Genomic DNA, 17,881 nt, shown 5'->3' with positions numbered 1-17,881 from the left:
CCTTGATGGCAAATGATTGAAAACCCCTGATCTACAGGTATAACTCCATCACTTTCTCTGTTTGGGGTTTTATTCTTGGGAAGTGTAACTTTAGGTTGTTTCATTTCTGTGTCTTTGTAGTGTTGAGGCAGGGACATGGTGTAACTTTAGTTTGTTTCTTTTCTGTGTCTTTGCAGTGTTGAGGCAGGGACATGGTGTAACTTTAGTTTGTTTCTTTTCTGTGTCTTTGCAGTGTTGAGGCAGGGACATGGTGTAACTTTAGTTTGTTTCTTTTCTGTGTCTTTGCAGTGTTGAGGCAGGGACATGGTGTAACTTTAGTTTGTTTCTTTTCTGTGTCTTTGCAGTGATGAGGCAGGGACATGGTGTAACTTTAGTTTGTTTCTTTTCTGTGTCTTTGCAGTGTTGAGGCAGGGACATGGTGTAACTTTAGTTTGTTTCTTTTCTGTGTCTTTGCAGTGATGAGGCAGGGACATGTTGTAACTTTTGTTAGTATATTTTCTGTGTCTTTGCAGTGTTGAGGCAGGGACATGGTGTAACTTTAGTTTGTTTCTTTTCTGTGTCTTTGCAGTGATGAGGCAGGGACATGTTGTAACTTTTGTTAGTATATTTTCTGTGTCTTTGCAGTGTTGAGGCAGGGACATGGTGTAACTTTAGTTTGTTTCTTTTCTGTGTCTTTGCAGTGTTGAGGCAGGGACATGGTGTAACTTTAGTTTGTTTCTTTTCTGTGTCTTTGCAGTGATGAGGCAGGGACATGTTGTAACTTTTGTTAGTATATTTTCTGTGTCTTTGCAGTGTTGAGGCAGGGACATGGTGTAACTTTAGTTTGTTTCTTTTCTGTGTCTTTGCAGTGATGAGGCAGGGACATGTTGTAACTTTTGTTAGTATATTTTCTGTGTCTTTGCAGTGTTGAGACAGGGACATGTTGTAACTTTTGTTAGTATATTTTCTGTGTCTTTGCAGTGTTGAGACAGGGACATGTTGTAACTTTTGTTAGTATATTTTCTGTGTCTTTGCAGTGATGAGGCAGGGACATGGTGTAACTTTAGTTTGTTTCTTTTCTGTGTCTTTGCAGTGTTGAGGCAGGGACATGGTGTAACTTTAGTTTGTTTCTTTTCTGTGTCTTTGCAGTGATGAGGCAGGGACATGTTGTAACTTTTGTTAGTATATTTTCTGTGTCTTTGCAGTGTTGAGGCAGGGACATGGTGTAACTTTAGTTTGTTTCTTTTCTGTGTCTTTGCAGTGATGAGGCAGGGACATGTTGTAACTTTTGTTAGTATATTTTCTGTGTCTTTGCAGTGTTGAGGCAGGGACATGGTGTAACTTTAGTTTGTTTCTTTTCTGTGTCTTTGCAGTGTTGAGGCAGGGACATGGTGTAACTTTAGTTTGTTTCTTTTCTGTGTCTTTGCAGTGATGAGGCAGGGACATGTTGTAACTTTTGTTAGTATATTTTCTGTGTCTTTGCAGTGTTGAGGCAGGGACATGGTGTAACTTTAGTTTGTTTCTTTTCTGTGTCTTTGCAGTGATGAGGCAGGGACATGTTGTAACTTTTGTTAGTATATTTTCTGTGTCTTTGCAGTGTTGAGGCAGGGACATGGTGTAACTTTAGTTTGTTTCTTTTCTGTGTCTTTGCAGTGTTGAGGCAGGGACATGGTGTAACTTTAGTTTGTTTCTTTTCTGTGTCTTTGCAGTGATGAGGCAGGGACATGTTGTAACTTTTGTTAGTATATTTTCTGTGTCTTTGCAGTGTTGAGGCAGGGACATGGTGTAACTTTAGTTTGTTTCTTTTCTGTGTCTTTGCAGTGATGAGGCAGGGACATGTTGTAACTTTTGTTAGTATATTTTCTGTGTCTTTGCAGTGTTGAGACAGGGACATGTTGTAACTTTTGTTAGTATATTTTCTGTGTCTTTGCAGTGTTGAGACAGGGACATGTTGTAACTTTTGTTAGTATATTTTCTGTGTCTTTGCAGTGATGAGGCAGGGACATGGTGTAACTTTAGTTTGTTTCTTTTCTGTGTCTTTGCAGTGTTGAGGCAGGGACATGGTGTAACTTTAGTTTGTTTCTTTTCTGTGTCTTTGCAGTGATGAGGCAGGGACATGTTGTAACTTTTGTTAGTATATTTTCTGTGTCTTTGCAGTGTTGAGGCAGGGACATGGTGTAACTTTAGTTTGTTTCTTTTCTGTGTCTTTGCAGTGATGAGGCAGGGACATGTTGTAACTTTTGTTAGTATATTTTCTGTGTCTTTGCAGTGTTGAGGCAGGGACATGGTGTAACTTTAGTTTGTTTCTTTTCTGTGTCTTTGCAGTGTTGAGGCAGGGACATGGTGTAACTTTAGTTTGTTTCTTTTCTGTGTCTTTGCAGTGATGAGGCAGGGACATGTTGTAACTTTTGTTAGTATATTTTCTGTGTCTTTGCAGTGTTGAGGCAGGGACATGGTGTAACTTTAGTTTGTTTCTTTTCTGTGTCTTTGCAGTGATGAGGCAGGGACATGTTGTAACTTTTGTTAGTATATTTTCTGTGTCTTTGCAGTGTTGAGACAGGGACATGTTGTAACTTTTGTTAGTATATTTTCTGTGTCTTTGCAGTGTTGAGGCAGGGACATGGTGTAACTTTAGTTTGTTTCTTTTCTGTGTCTTTGCAGTGTTGAGGCAGGGACATGGTGTAACTTTAGTTTGTTTCTTTTCTGTGTCTTTGCAGTGATGAGGCAGGGACATGGTGTAACTTTAGTTTGTTTCTTTTCTGTGTCTTTGCAGTGATGAGGCAGGGACATGGTGTAACTTTAGTTTGTTTATTTTCTGTGTCTTTGCAGTGTTGAGACAGGGACATGGTGTAACTTTAGTTTGTTTCTTTTCTGTGTCTTTGCAGTGTTGAGGCAGAGACATGGTGTAACTTTAGTTTGTTTCTTTTCTGTGTCTTTGCAGTGTTGAGACAGGGACATGGTGTAACTTTAGTTTGTTTCTTTTCTGTGTCTTTGCAGTGTTGAGGCAGGGACATGGTGTAACTTTAGTTTGTTTATTTTCTGTGTCTTTGCAGTGTTGAGGCAGGGACATGGTGTAACTTTAGTATGTTTCTTTTCTGTGTCTTTGCAGTGTTGAGGCAGGGACATGGTGTAACTTTAGTTTGTTTCTTTTCTGTGTCTTTGCAGTGTTGAGACAGGGACATGGTGTAACTTTAGTTTGTTTCTTTTCTGTGTCTTTGCAGTGTTGAGGCAGGGACATGGTGTAACTTTAGTTTGTTTATTTTCTGTGTCTTTGCAGTGTTGAGGCAGGGACATGGTGTAACTTTAGTATGTTTCTTTTCTGTGTCTTTGCAGTGTTGAGGCAGGGACATGGTGTAACTTTAGTATGTTTCTTTTCTGTGTCTTTGTAGTGATGAGGCAGGGACATGGTGTAACTTTAGTTTGTTTATTTTCTGTGTCTTTGCAGTGATGAGGCAGGGACATGGTGTAACTTTAGTTTGTTTATTTTCTGTGTCTTTGCAGTGTTGAGGCAGGGACATGGTGTAACTTTAGTTTGTTTATTTTCTGTGTCTTTGCAGTGATGAGGCAGGGACATGGTGTAACTTTAGTTTGTTTATTTTCTGTGTCTTTGTAGTGATGAGGCAGGGACATGGTGTAACTTTAGTTTGTTTCTTTTCTGTGTCTTTGCAGTGTTGAGGCAGGGACATGGTGTAACTTTAGTTTGTTTCTTTTCTGTGTCTTTGTAGTGATGAGGCAGGGACATGGTGTAACTTTAGTTTGTTTCTTTTCTGTGTCTTTGCAGTGTTGAGGCAGGGACATGGTGTAACTTTAGTTTGTTTATTTTCTGTGTCTTTGCAGTGATGAGGCAGGGACATGGTGTAACTTTAGTTTGTTTCTTTTCTGTGTCTTTGTAGTGATGAGGCAGGGACATGGTGTAACTTTAGTTTGTTTCTTTTCTGTGTCTTTGCAGTGATGAGGCAGGGACATGGTGTAACTTTAGTTTGTTTATTTTCTGTGTCTTTGTAGTGATGAGGCAGGGACATGGTGTAACTTTAGTTTGTTTCTTTTCTGTGTCTTTGCAGTGTTGAGGCAGGGACATGGTGTAACTTTAGTATGTTTCTTTTCTGTGTCTTTGTAGTGATGAGGCAGGGACATGGTGTAACTTTAGTTTGTTTCTTTTCTGTGTCTTTGCAGTGATGAGACAGGGACATGGTGTAACTTTAGTATGTTTCTTTTCTGTGTCTTTGCAGTGTTGAGGCAGGGACATGGTGTAACTTTAGTTTGTTTCTTTTCTGTGTCTTTGCAGTGTTGAGGCAGGGACATGGTGTAACTTTAGTTTGTTTCTTTTCTGTGTCTTTGCAGTGATGAGGCAGGGACATGCGTTCAGCCCTCTGTACCGTTTCTCCCTGTCGGACGGGACCATCGTCTCGGCTCACACCAAAAGCAAGCTTGTCCGATCCGCGGCCACCAACGAGCCGCAGCTCTACATGTCCCTGCACATCCTGCAGAGGTACGGGTGTCTCTGTCTCTGTCTCTGTCTCTGTCTGTGTCTCTTTCTCTGTCTCTGTCTCTGTCTTTGTCTTTGTCTCTGTCTCTGTCTTTGTCTCTGTCTCTGTCTTTGTCTCTGTCTCTGTCTCTGTCTCTGTCTTTGTCTTTGTCTCTGTCTCTGTCTCTGTCTGTGTCTCTTTCTCTGTCTCTGTCTTTGTCTCTGTCTCTGTCTTTGTCTCTGTCTCTGTCTCTGTCTCTGTCTCTGTCTGTGTCTCTTTCTCTGTCTCTGTCTTTGTCTTTGTCTTTGTCTCTGTCTCTGTCTTTGTCTCTGTCTCTGTCTCTGTCTCTGTCTGCGCTGCAAAAATATCCATCTTACATTTTTGAGTCTTAAAGTTACGATGCGATGCGATCATACTTTATTGTCAGAACAAGTCTGAAATGTTTCTTGCATCACACACAGCAGCTGCATTTACAACATCACAAAAAAGACAGACATCAAGACAGGGCATAAAGATGCATGCATTCAGACATGACAAGACAATCACAGAAGACAACATGAAGATGAATACATTCAGACATGACAAGACAATCACAGAAGACAACATTTAACATACTTGATCTGGGATTAAGCTTTAGTTTTAGGATTGACTGATGCACAAAAGAGTGCATCCGTCTAATCCTGCTAAAACGTGGAACCCCAAATCTCCGGTTTGAAGGTAACAAAATGTCTTCACTGTTCAGGGTGTGGTGGGGGTCAGAGGTCGTCACCTTAGCATGTTATTATGGTCGGCTCATTCATAGTTTTCCAAGTGGTTGACCTACTACTATCTTTGAGCAGATCTTCAATTGGTGGAGCAGTTTTGACTTTAGTTTAGCAGCCAAACACACACCGTAGTAACCGTGCAGTGTTGCAGCACTGCAGAAAACTCATGATCACGGAGGTAAGAAAACAAGAGAAGAATTTGACTCCTCGCTCCAAAAGATCTACGTCAAAAGATCTAGGTGTGAAATACAAAACTGCTTAACAAAATCTGTCAATGGGTGAGATTATTTAAATCTGTCAGTGGGGTGAGATTATTCCCCTAATTTCCTCTGAGATTATTCCCCAAATTCCCTCCGCAAATCAACTTCAACTTCAACTGCAAATCAACATTGAAGCGTCATTTACGTGATAGGAGTGATTTGCCTTGTTTTAAGACGTGCCATCTATTTATAGATTCTATTTATAGAAAATGATTCGAATTATTCAATATAACTGCATTAGAAAACAAGTGGCATATCCTCTCTTCCCCTTCCTACGGCTGTGCAGCAGTATTTGACACAGGGGACGACGGGTGCCAAGAGACTCATTCTGAAGGAGTGGAAGTCCCCCTCTCCACCTTCCTTTCAGCTGTGGCTGACGCCGGACATGATTTCGGTTGTGCGCATGGAAAGACTTAGGTTCATGAGGTCCAACTCACTTGGGAGGTTTGAAACTATCTGGGATCCGTTTATGTCCTACCTGGACCAGGTTAGAGAACTGATTCCCCATGGACTCCTTGTGTGGGATTGTATGCGCAAAAAAAAATGCTTATTTGTTGTTCTTGTTTGTTCTTATGTTCTGAAAATTGAAAAATAAAATATTGAGGAACAAAATTGAATTTTACAAGATTTTAAGAGAGAATATGAGACTAAATAGCTCAAATGGATATTTTGTTGCATTGTATTTCATCTTGTGTGTCTGTCACATGTCCTCTCACAGTGTTTGGACATAGATTTAGACAAAGAGGGGGATACTGTAATATACTGTAATATGGATTAGGAACAAAGAGCTTCTTATTCTGAACCGTGGCCATAATGTGTCGACCAAAACTGACACCAGTACCAGCAGTCTGGTCTGCAGCACTCCGTTCCTCCCTCCCACCACTGGGACCAGCCGTGACCCAACAGACGTCCAACCGTTGGTACAGTACGACCGTCCCGGGTCGGGAATTGGACAGCGGTCAGAAAACAATAGCAGGACTGTTACCCGGAGCATTCGGGGATCAACGCGTGAACTTGGCCTGTACTTACACAAGTTTCACATTGAAAATTGTGGCTCCAGCGTTCGTCACAATGAGAGCATTGTGTGTTTTGTGTGAGCCTGAAGCCGATCAGCCATGTTTAAAGCCTGTCTCTTTCTCTGCTCCGGCTTTAGGCCTTTGTTATGATCAGCCATGTTTAAAGCCTGTCTCTTTCTCTGCTCCGGCTTTAGGCCTTTGTTATGATCAGCCATGTTTAAATCCTATCTCTTTCTCTGCTCCGGCTTTAGGCCTTGTTATGATCAGCCATGTTTAAATCCTATCTCTTTCTCTGCTCCGGCTTTAGGCCTTTGTTATGATCAGCCATGTTTAAAGCCTGTCTCTTTCTCTGCTCCGGCTTTAGGCCTTTGTTATGATCAGCCATGTTTAAATCCTATCTCTTTCTCTGCTCCGGCTTTAGGCCTTTGTTATGATCAGCCATGTTTAAAGCCTGTCTCTTTCTCTGCTCCGGCTTTAGGCCTTTGTTATGATCAGCCATGTTTAAATCCTATCTCTTTCTCTGCTCCGGCTTTAGGCCTTTGTTATGATCAGCCATGTTTAAATCCTATCTCTTTCTCTGCTCCGACTTTAGGCCTTGTTATGATCAGCCATGTTTAAAGCCTGTCTCTTTCTCTGCTCCGGCTTTAGGCCTTGTTATGATCAGCATTAGGAAAAATAGGAAAAAGAAAGAGCGAGCTAGAATAGCATTCTATAAGGATCCATTTAGATTTGTGAAGTCATTGTTTAGTAAGGAAAAGAATGGTAGCCTTATGGTACCTAAGCAGAAGCTTGAGGAATATTTGGAGGAGGTTCACAAAGATAGGGAAAGGTTTAGAGAGATGACAGTCCCAGCTGATATTCCACCTATTGGTGAAATAGAGAGCCAGTGTGATGATAGCCCACCAAGGTGGAAAGAAGTTCAAGAAGTAGTGAGACGTGCAAGGGCCTCTTCAGCCCCGGGTCCTAATGGAGTCCCCTACCGGCTGTATAAGAGTGCTCCAGATGTGTTGCAGTTTCTATGGAAGCTGATGAAGGTAGTCTGGAAGAAGCAGGTTATTCCTAAGGCATGGCGTAGAGCAGGGGGAATCTTCATTCCTAAAGAAAGGGACTCGTTAGAGATAAGTCAGTTTAGACCTATCAGTCTACTTAATGTTGAAGGGAAGGTTTTCTTTAGTGTTGTGGCACAGAGGCTGTCTAGTTATCTAGAAAAGAATAGGCTAATAGATACTTCGGTGCAAAAGGCTGGAATTCCCGGCTTCTCCGGGTGCTTAGAGCACACCAGCATGATCTGGCACCAAATCCAGTCAGCTAGGCGTGAGAAGAGAGACCTGCATGTAGTATTCTTGGACCTGGCTAATGCTTTCGGGTCAGTGCCGCATAGTCTGTTATGGGAGGCCTTTGATTTCTTTAGAGTGCCAGGTAGTATAAAGAGCTTAGTTAAAGCCTACTTCTTAGATATTCAACTCTGCTTTACCACAGCAGAGTACACTACAGCTTGGCAGCAGCTGGAGATAGGCATTATGGCAGGGTGTACAATTTCCCCATTAGCTTTTACCATGGCAATGGAGATCATTATTAGGGCTTCAAAATGGGTAGTGGGTGGAGAAAGGCTGCAGGGAGGGCTGCGGCTCCCTCCAATTAGGGCATACATGGATGACATGACGACTATGACGTCAACCGCTCCATGTACTAGCAGATTGTTGGATAAGTTAAATAGTAATCTGCAGTGGGCTAGAATGAAAGTGAAGCCAAGTAAGTCCAGGAGTATTTCAATCATTAAAGGGAGGGTAGTAGGTAAGAAGTTTGTTATAAATGATGAGGTGGTGCCTACAGTGTTAGAGAAACCAGTCAAGAGTTTGGGAAGATGGTATGATGCAAGTCTCAGTGATAAGGGACAGTTTGAGGAGGTGAGGCAGGAAATGATTCAAGGTATTTCAAGTATAGACAAGTCAGGGCTCCCAGGAAAGTTAAAGTTGTGGTGTTTGCAGTTTGGATTGTTGCCTCGGTTGATGTGGCCACTGACAGTGTATGAGGTTCCCCTTTCAAAGGTAGAAAAGCTAGAAAGGATGATTAACTCATTCATTAGAAAATGGCTCGGAGTCCCACGCTGCCTAAGCAGTGTAGCCTTATATGGGAAAGGCATATTGGAATTGCCATTATCTAGCCTGACAGAGGAGTTCAAGTGTGCTAAGGTTAGACTGGAAATGACTCTGACTCAGTCAAAGGATCCAGTGGTTAGGAGTGTAGCGCCCACAGTTAAAACAGGGAGGAAGTGGAACCCAAAGGAGGCAGTACAGCAAGCACAGTCAGCTCTTAGACACAGGGATATCATAGGTCAGGTGCAGCATGGGCGTGGAGGCTTAGGGTTGTGCATAGGGAAACCTGTGTGGAACAAGGCATCAGTAATAGAAAAGAGGAAGATGGTAGTTGAAGAAGTACATAGGCAAGAGGAGGCAGTAAGATGTACTAAGGCAGTGTCGCAGGCAAAGCAAGGACAGTGGGTGAACTGGGAGAGTGTAGAGAAGAGAAAGTTGAAGTGGAGAGAGTTGTGGAGCATGGAGGCCAGCAGAATTAGATTTATTCTAGGGGCTACTTATGATGTGCTGCCATCTCCCCAGAACTTAAATCAGTGGTTGGGCGAGGATGGTGCCTGCCCGTTGTGTTCTAGTGCATGTACATTGAGGCATATACTGTCAGGGTGTAAGGTCAGTCTCTCCCAGGGGCGATACACCTGGCGTCACAACCAGGTGTTGAAATGTTTGGCAGCTGCAGTTGAGGAAAAGCGGCTAGAAGTAAATTCTCTAGTTGCTAGCAAAGAGAATAGACAGATCAAATTTGTACGTGAGGGAGAAAAGATTAGACCAATTAAGGTCAGGCACAAGTTAGGGCAGCTAAGTGTAGGTGGAGCCTGGGAAATGAGGGTTGACTTGAATGAACAGCTAGTCATCCCAGCATATATAGTTAGCACCCGGCTACGTCCGGACTTGTTACTGTGGTCTGAGGTAGAGAAGAGAGTTTATTTTATCGAACTCACAGTCCCGTGGGAAGATCGAGTTGAGGAGGCTTATGAGCGCAAGAAAGCTAGGTATGCTGAAATGGCAGCAGAGGCAGAGCAGCGAGGTTGGAGGGCTCGAGTGCGGCCTGTAGAGGTGGGCTGCCGTGGTTTTGTGGCAAAGTCCGTTATTGCCTTACTAACTGAGTTGGGCATTCGGGGACGGAGCCTGAAACTTGCGGTTAGCAACATGTCTCAGGCAGCAGAACGAGCAAGTGAATGGCTGTGGATAAGGAGGAAACATGCTAGCTGGGGAGCTCGCTAAGGTCAGATTGATTGTTTGTTGTTGGTCATGATTAACGGTCCGCATCAACAGGGCTGAATCATTGACAGTGGTGGTGTAGTTAGGGATTGTTTGTTGTTGGTCATGATTAACGGTCCGCATCAACAGGGCTGAATCATTGACGGTGGTGGTGTAGTTAGGGATTGTTTCTTGGTCATGATTAACGGTCCGCATCAACAGGGCTGAATCATTGACAGTGGTGGTGTAGTTAGGGATTGTTTGTTGGTGGTCATGATTAACGGTCCGCATCAACAGGGCTGAATCATTGACAGTGGTGGTGTAGTCAGGAATGTCATACCGAATCGACCTGGATAGCTAGGCTTAGATAGTGAGGTAATATGCAGTTGTGCGGTGGTAGCATGGAGGGGGGTGTTTCCAGGACGCTGGATTACACCGTTAAGCCTTCTTGAGGTGTCGTGGGCCTAACTTAACGAAACGTCGGTGAAGGAAGGTGCCCACTTGAAAACCCCAATGACATGCTTCATACTGCTGTTGGCTAGGGTAGGTAACTGGTGATTTGTGTCTTGTTTATTAGTTTGTTAGCCTGTTAGCTTGTTTTATTCTGGATTGGGCTTCTAAATGTGTTTTTCCTCGGATTTTGGCACAAGGGATAGTAACATCTTGTCCTGTGTATTAATTAATACTAAAGCTAGCTTAGGCTAGTGACTGTTGTGAATAGTGCAGCTGACAACTAGGGAAAGACCTAGTGACAGCATGGAAAGACAGCTGACAGGAGGGATTAGACCCCACCGGGGCTGCAATGGGTTAGCTGCTCATTGTGGCAGTAGCCAAGGCCAATAGGCCATTGGTTACACCCAAACTTGCTACGAAACAGAATTATGAAAAAACACCCCTAGAGTCTGCGAGAGCGGGGGCGGAAGATGACTCACCTATGGTTGACACGGTTATTGACTCTGGAACGGACTTGACTATGAGTAGGGAAAACATGTCAGTGGAAGCCACTAGTTCAGATGTAGATGGAAAGAAGCGTCAGGTTTGCTTGTGTGGCTGGCAGAAGGTAACAACTTTGAGGGGCCTTAGAATCCATCAAGGCAGGAAGAGGTGCTTGGTAGAGGGAACACAGGGACCCCGCATTGATAATTATTTCTTAAGAAGTTTATCAAGTCAGTCGGGTGAAGTCCAGCGACAGGAAGTAACCCACAGCTCGCAGGACATCAGCACCCCTGATGTTGAGGCAGGTCCTAGCACCGAGCAAAGCAGAGAGGCCAGCCAGCCAAAAAGGGAGAAGATTAGCGGTCAGAAGCCTAGAGTTAAGTGGCCAGGTGCAGCGGAAAGTAGGAAGTGGGAAGATATCAATAGTGATTTGGTTAGGATGTTAGAGAAGCTTAAAGGAACTGCTGAGAGTAAGTTGGAGAAAATGGGAGATTGTATTTATGATTATGGTAAGGAAAGGTTTGGCGTCTTTGAGAAAAGGAAGAAACTAGAGGGTGAGGTAGTTAAATCTAGGCGCCAACAAGAGATAGATAGACTTATCCAGGAGAGAAGACAGCTTAAGAGGCAGTGGAGGAAAGCTACAGAGGTTGAGAAGGAAGGCATTGATTGCTTGCAGTCAGATGTGAGGGATCGGTTGGCAGTTTTAAGAAGAGCAGAGAGCATTAGGAAAAATAGGAAAAAGAAAGAGCGAGCTAGAATAGCATTCTATAAGGATCCATTTAGATTTGTGAAGTCATTGTTTAGTAAGGAAAAGAATGGTAGCCTTATGGTACCTAAGCAGAAGCTTGAGGAATATTTGGAGGAGGTTCACAAAGATAGGGAAAGGTTTAGAGAGATGACAGTCCCAGCTGATATTCCACCTATTGGTGAAATAGAGAGCCAGTGTGATGATAGCCCACCAAGGTGGAAAGAAGTTCAAGAAGTAGTGAGACGTGCAAGGGCCTCTTCAGCCCCGGGTCCTAATGGAGTCCCCTACCGGCTGTATAAGAGTGCTCCAGATGTGTTGCAGTTTCTATGGAAGCTGATGAAGGTAGTCTGGAAGAAGCAGGTTATTCCTAAGGCATGGCGTAGAGCAGGGGGAATCTTCATTCCTAAAGAAAGGGACTCGTTAGAGATAAGTCAGTTTAGACCTATCAGTCTACTTAATGTTGAAGGGAAGGTTTTCTTTAGGGTTGTGGCACAGAGGCTGTCTAGTTATCTAGAAAAGAATAGGCTAATAGATACTTCGGTGCAAAAGGCTGGAATTCCCGGCTTCTCCGGGTGCTTAGAGCACACCAGCATGATCTGGCACCAAATCCAGTCAGCTAGGCGTGAGAAGAGAGACCTGCATGTAGTATTCTTGGACCTGGCTAATGCTTTCGGGTCAGTGCCGCATAGTCTGTTATGGGAGGCCTTTGATTTCTTTAGAGTGCCAGGTAGTATAAAGAGCTTAGTTAAAGCCTACTTCTTAGATATTCAACTCTGCTTTACCACAGCAGAGTACACTACAGCTTGGCAGCAGCTGGAGATAGGCATTATGGCAGGGTGTACAATTTCCCCATTAGCTTTTACCATGGCAATGGAGATCATTATTAGGGCTTCAAAATGGGTAGTGGGTGGAGAAAGGCTGCAGGGAGGGCTGCGGCTCCCTCCAATTAGGGCATACATGGATGACATGACGACTATGACGTCAACCGCTCCATGTACTAGCAGATTGTTGGATAAGTTAAATAGTAATCTGCAGTGGGCTAGAATGAAAGTGAAGCCAAGTAAGTCCAGGAGTATTTCAATCATTAAAGGGAGGGTAGTAGGTAAGAAGTTTGTTATAAATGATGAGGTGGTGCCTACAGTGTTAGAGAAACCAGTCAAGAGTTTGGGAAGATGGTATGATGCAAGTCTCAGTGATAAGGGACAGTTTGAGGAGGTGAGGCAGGAAATGATTCAAGGTATTTCAAGTATAGACAAGTCAGGGCTCCCAGGAAAGTTAAAGTTGTGGTGTTTGCAGTTTGGATTGTTGCCTCGGTTGATGTGGCCACTGACAGTGTATGAGGTTCCCCTTTCAAAGGTAGAAAAGCTAGAAAGGATGATTAACTCATTCATTAGAAAATGGCTCGGAGTCCCACGCTGCCTAAGCAGTGTAGCCTTATATGGGAAAGGCATATTGGAATTGCCATTATCTAGCCTGACAGAGGAGTTCAAGTGTGCTAAGGTTAGACTGGAAATGACTCTGACTCAGTCAAAGGATCCAGTGGTTAGGAGTGTAGCGCCCACAGTTAAAACAGGGAGGAAGTGGAACCCAAAGGAGGCAGTACAGCAAGCACAGTCAGCTCTTAGACACAGGGATATCATAGGTCAGGTGCAGCATGGGCGTGGAGGCTTAGGGTTGTGCATAGGGAAACCTGTGTGGAACAAGGCATCAGTAATAGAAAAGAGGAAGATGGTAGTTGAAGAAGTACATAGGCAAGAGGAGGCAGTAAGATGTACTAAGGCAGTGTCGCAGGCAAAGCAAGGACAGTGGGTGAACTGGGAGAGTGTAGAGAAGAGAAAGTTGAAGTGGAGAGAGTTGTGGAGCATGGAGGCCAGCAGAATTAGATTTATTCTAGGGGCTACTTATGATGTGCTGCCATCTCCCCAGAACTTAAATCAGTGGTTGGGCGAGGATGGTGCCTGCCCGTTGTGTTCTAGTGCATGTACATTGAGGCATATACTGTCAGGGTGTAAGGTCAGTCTCTCCCAGGGGCGATACACCTGGCGTCACAACCAGGTGTTGAAATGTTTGGCAGCTGCAGTTGAGGAAAAGCGGCTAGAAGTAAATTCTCTAGTTGCTAGCAAAGAGAATAGACAGATCAAATTTGTACGTGAGGGAGAAAAGATTAGACCAATTAAGGTCAGGCACAAGTTAGGGCAGCTAAGTGTAGGTGGAGCCTGGGAAATGAGGGTTGACTTGAATGAACAGCTAGTCATCCCAGCATATATAGTTAGCACCCGGCTACGTCCGGACTTGTTACTGTGGTCTGAGGTAGAGAAGAGAGTTTATTTTATCGAACTCACAGTCCCGTGGGAAGATCGAGTTGAGGAGGCTTATGAGCGCAAGAAAGCTAGGTATGCTGAAATGGCAGCAGAGGCAGAGCAGCGAGGTTGGAGGGCTCGAGTGCGGCCTGTAGAGGTGGGCTGCCGTGGTTTTGTGGCAAAGTCCGTTATTGCCTTACTAACTGAGTTGGGCATTCGGGGACGGAGCCTGAAACTTGCGGTTAGCAACATGTCTCAGGCAGCAGAACGAGCAAGTGAATGGCTGTGGATAAGGAGGAAACATGCTAGCTGGGGAGCTCGCTAAGGTCAGATTGATTGTTTGTTGTTGGTCATGATTAACGGTCCGCATCAACAGGGCTGAATCATTGACAGTGGTGGTGTAGTTAGGGATTGTTTGTTGTTGGTCATGATTAACGGTCCGCATCAACAGGGCTGAATCATTGACGGTGGTGGTGTAGTTAGGGATTGTTTCTTGGTCATGATTAACGGTCCGCATCAACAGGGCTGAATCATTGACAGTGGTGGTGTAGTTAGGGATTGTTTGTTGGTGGTCATGATTAACGGTCCGCATCAACAGGGCTGAATCATTGACAGTGGTGGTGTAGTCAGGAATGTCATACCGAATCGACCTGGATAGCTAGGCTTAGATAGTGAGGTAATATGCAGTTGTGCGGTGGTAGCATGGAGGGGGGTGTTTCCAGGACGCTGGATTACACCGTTAAGCCTTCTTGAGGTGTCGTGGGCCTAACTTAACGAAACGTCGGTGAAGGAAGGTGCCCACTTGAAAACCCCAATGACATGCTTCATACTGCTGTTGGCTAGGGTAGGTAACTGGTGATTTGTGTCTTGTTTATTAGTTTGTTAGCCTGTTAGCTTGTTTTATTCTGGATTGGGCTTCTAAATGTGTTTTTCCTCGGATTTTGGCACAAGGGATAGTAACATCTTGTCCTGTGTATTAATTAATAGCCATGTTTAAAGCCTATCTCTTTCTCTGCTCCGGCTTTAGGCCTTGTTATGATCAGCCATGTTTAAAGCCTATCTCTTTCTCTCAATCAATGATATAGAGTGTCTGGTCACTGACATGGCTCTCCCACTCGCTCAAAGAGGATTGAATCAATGCGGTTCTCATTCCAAAGTAGGCAAATACTGACGCTTTGGGTTGGTGATCCCCTCCAGAACACCAACCCAAAGCGTCAGTACTGTATTTGGCTACTTGGGTATGAGAACCGTGTGGACTCAATCTCTCCTCCAGAATCACTTACAGCACCTTTAATATCTGTAATATACAATTCATTGGTTAATAGGTTTAATTGGATTTCGGTAAAAATATAATTAAAAAAAAATCTAAATGGCGGAAATCAGGAGTACTATTGTGATACTACTGTATATATTAATACAGTAGTATAACATGTTATTACAGTATAATAGTGTCATATAAAGCCTATAGATATAAAACAGGGGGTAGGACTTGATAAGTATTAACTTCTTCCTACTCCTTTTCGGGCATGATAAACAAATGTAAATTGATTGTGAATTTGCTGTCTATTGTATGCTGTGAATTCCAATTGACTATGATTGTTTGGCACTTCTTGCCTATATTTCTTTTATTTTTATTTTTGTTTTGTTTTTGTTTGAAATAAATCTAATCGAATCTAATCTAATTCCAATGCTGGATGACAAACATTGAATTCTGATTGACAAATACAAATGTTCTTTCTGTTCCAGGGAGCAGAGCATGTGCGGCCTGAGCCCAGACACAGCTGGTCCGGCCGTGGCCAAGCCAGTGTCCGCTGCGTCCTCCGTGACCCCGCCCCCCGGCACGGCTGGCCCCTCCCCCTCCCCTGACGCCACCGTCAGCAGCAACACCCCCCACCCCCACGGGCGAGGTTTGGTGTGCGCTGGTGGCGCGTCGGGCCGGGCGCCTACGCCTCAGGGAAGCGGCCACGCGCTCAAGCTGGGTAGCCCGCTGTCCCAGGGAAGCCCAAGCATCACGTCGGGGGTCCAGGTACGGCTGGGCAATATGGTGTTATTATATCGATATTGTGATATGAGACTAGATATCATCTTAGATTTTGGATATCGTAATATCGTGATAATATCGTGGCATAAGTGTTGTCTTAAGGCTGCGTTACAGTAAAGTCTGATGTCATTTTCTAAATTGAAATAAAAATACTGAGATAGGATTTTTGGTCCATATCTCCAAGCCCTTAGTGTTGTACTGTTCAGTAATGTCTTGTACTGTTCAGTAACGTGTTGTACTGTTCAGTAACGTGTTGTACTGTTCAGTAACGTGTTGTACTGTTCAGTAACGTGTTGTACTGTTCAGTAACGTGTTGTACTGTTCAGTACCGTGTTGTACTGTTCAGTAACGTGTTGTACTGTTCAGTAACGTGTTGTACTGTTCAGTAACGTGTTGTACTGTTCAGTAACGTGTTGTACTGTTCAGTAACGTGTTGTACTGTTCAGTAACGTGTTGTACTGTTCAGTACCGTGTTGTACTGTTCAGTAACGTGTTGTACTGTTCAGTAACGTGTTGTACTGTTCAGTAACGTGTTGTACTGTTCAGTACCGTGTTGTACTGTTCAGTAACGTGTTGTACTGTTCAGTAACGTGTTGTACTGTTCAGTAACGTGTTGTACTGTTCAGTAACGTGTTGTACTGTTCAGTAACGCGCGAAATAGTCTTGAAAAGGAAATGGATGACATGAAAAGGAATCGTGATAAGATGGTGGATGGGGACCCTTCCTGAGTCGCCGTCTGGCCGAAACCTTGTATCTCCAAAAAAATCAAAATTTTCACAAGAGAGAAAAAACATTCACATTTTAACATGAGGTGTAATAGTAATAACAACATTAATAACCGGTAATATAACATCTTTCGCTGGTCCAAACTACCTGAAACTTTCACAGGTTATTTTTGGGTACCCGCTAAATCCATTTCTGAAATAAAAAGAAAATGGTCAAATTTGGAGACGCAAGGTTTCCGCCCCGACAGCAGCGATATTGATATTTTGCCCTATCGCCCACCCGTAGGTCCAGGGTGCCGTGGCGTCTCCTCGCCACCGGCAGAGTCCCGGCATGGTGGCCAGCACCAGCAGCAGCAGCAGCCCCTGCCTCCCTCCTCCTCCCTCTGGCCCTTTCTCCCCAGCGGGCGGCCTCCACTCCCCAGCGGGCGGCCTCCACTCCCCCGCCTCAGTGTGCAGCAGCACGGGACCGGGGAGTGTCCACGGGTACAGCAACAGCTCCCTCAGCGCGCTGCACGCCCTCAGCCAGGGCCACGGGGTTTCCCAGGGACTCGCCGAAGGGCAGTCACCTGACAGGGAGGGCGCCCCCCTCCGCAGCCCCCTCCACAGCGGCAACAACGCTAGCCAGCTAGCCAAGAACAACGCTAGCTCGGAGGTCGACATATTTGGACGTTTCGGCGAGCGGCGAGACTCGGTGTCGTCCCAGAACCAGGAGGGGGAGGAGCGGGGGGAGGAGCGGGGGGAGGAGCGGGGGGAGGCGAACGACGGCGTCCCAGAAGGTTTCGGGGGCAACGGGAGGCCGCACAGCAAAGGCCACACCAAGCTGCTCCAACTCCTCACCAACAAGTGCGAACGCGCCGGCGCCTCCCCGCCACACGGGGGCACCCCGGGGGACGACGAGCACGACTGTAAGGACCACATGGGCGGAGTCGGGGGCGTGGCCGGGGCTGGTTTAGGGATGGGGCAGAGCAGCCACCACTCCAGCTCTTTAAAGGAGAAACACAAGATCCTGCACAGGTTGTTGCAGAACAGCACCTCGCCCGTGGAGCTAGCCAAGCTAACGGCCGAAGCCACTGGAAAAGACCCCATCGGTCCGGAGTCGGCCTCCGGGGACAACATGGCCGGCGCCCCGGGTGAACTGGTCGCTAAACATGAGCCGGGCAGCCCCAAAAAGAAGGACAACGCGTTGCTCCGCTACCTGCTGGATAAGGATGATAACGGCGTCCAGGAGAAAGGCATCAAGGTGGAACCTGCCGACGGCTTGAAGATGTCCAACATTAAGACAGAGAAACATGAAGCTGGATTCGACATGGCCGACCAGGTGAGTTATTATGATCGCTCGTTATAGTCGGTTGT

The 17,881-nt window shown here is 45.0% G+C and overlaps 1 protein-coding gene across 1 annotated transcript in view; it reads left to right on the top strand.

The window, feature by feature from the left end:
* The window catches only part of LOC310792234 (nuclear receptor coactivator 2-like), a 158,211-nt gene that overhangs the window by 97,166 nt on the left and 43,164 nt on the right, over positions 1-17,881 (top strand). Inside the window, exons 9-11 of the mRNA XM_083653962.1 lie at positions 4,321-4,468; positions 15,509-15,788; positions 16,821-17,846. Of these exons, the coding sequence (XP_083510088.1) occupies positions 4,321-4,468; positions 15,509-15,788; positions 16,821-17,846 (1,454 nt within the window). The remainder of the gene's footprint in view (positions 1-4,320; positions 4,469-15,508; positions 15,789-16,820; positions 17,847-17,881) is intronic.

This window comes from Poromitra crassiceps (assembly GCF_964638095.1).
Source record: "Poromitra crassiceps genome assembly, chromosome: 17".
Classification (NCBI taxonomy): Eukaryota; Metazoa; Chordata; class Actinopteri; order Beryciformes; family Melamphaidae; genus Poromitra; species Poromitra crassiceps.
The sequence above is the reverse complement of the archived record's forward strand: the minus strand, read 5'-3'. Positions and strand labels throughout refer to the sequence as shown.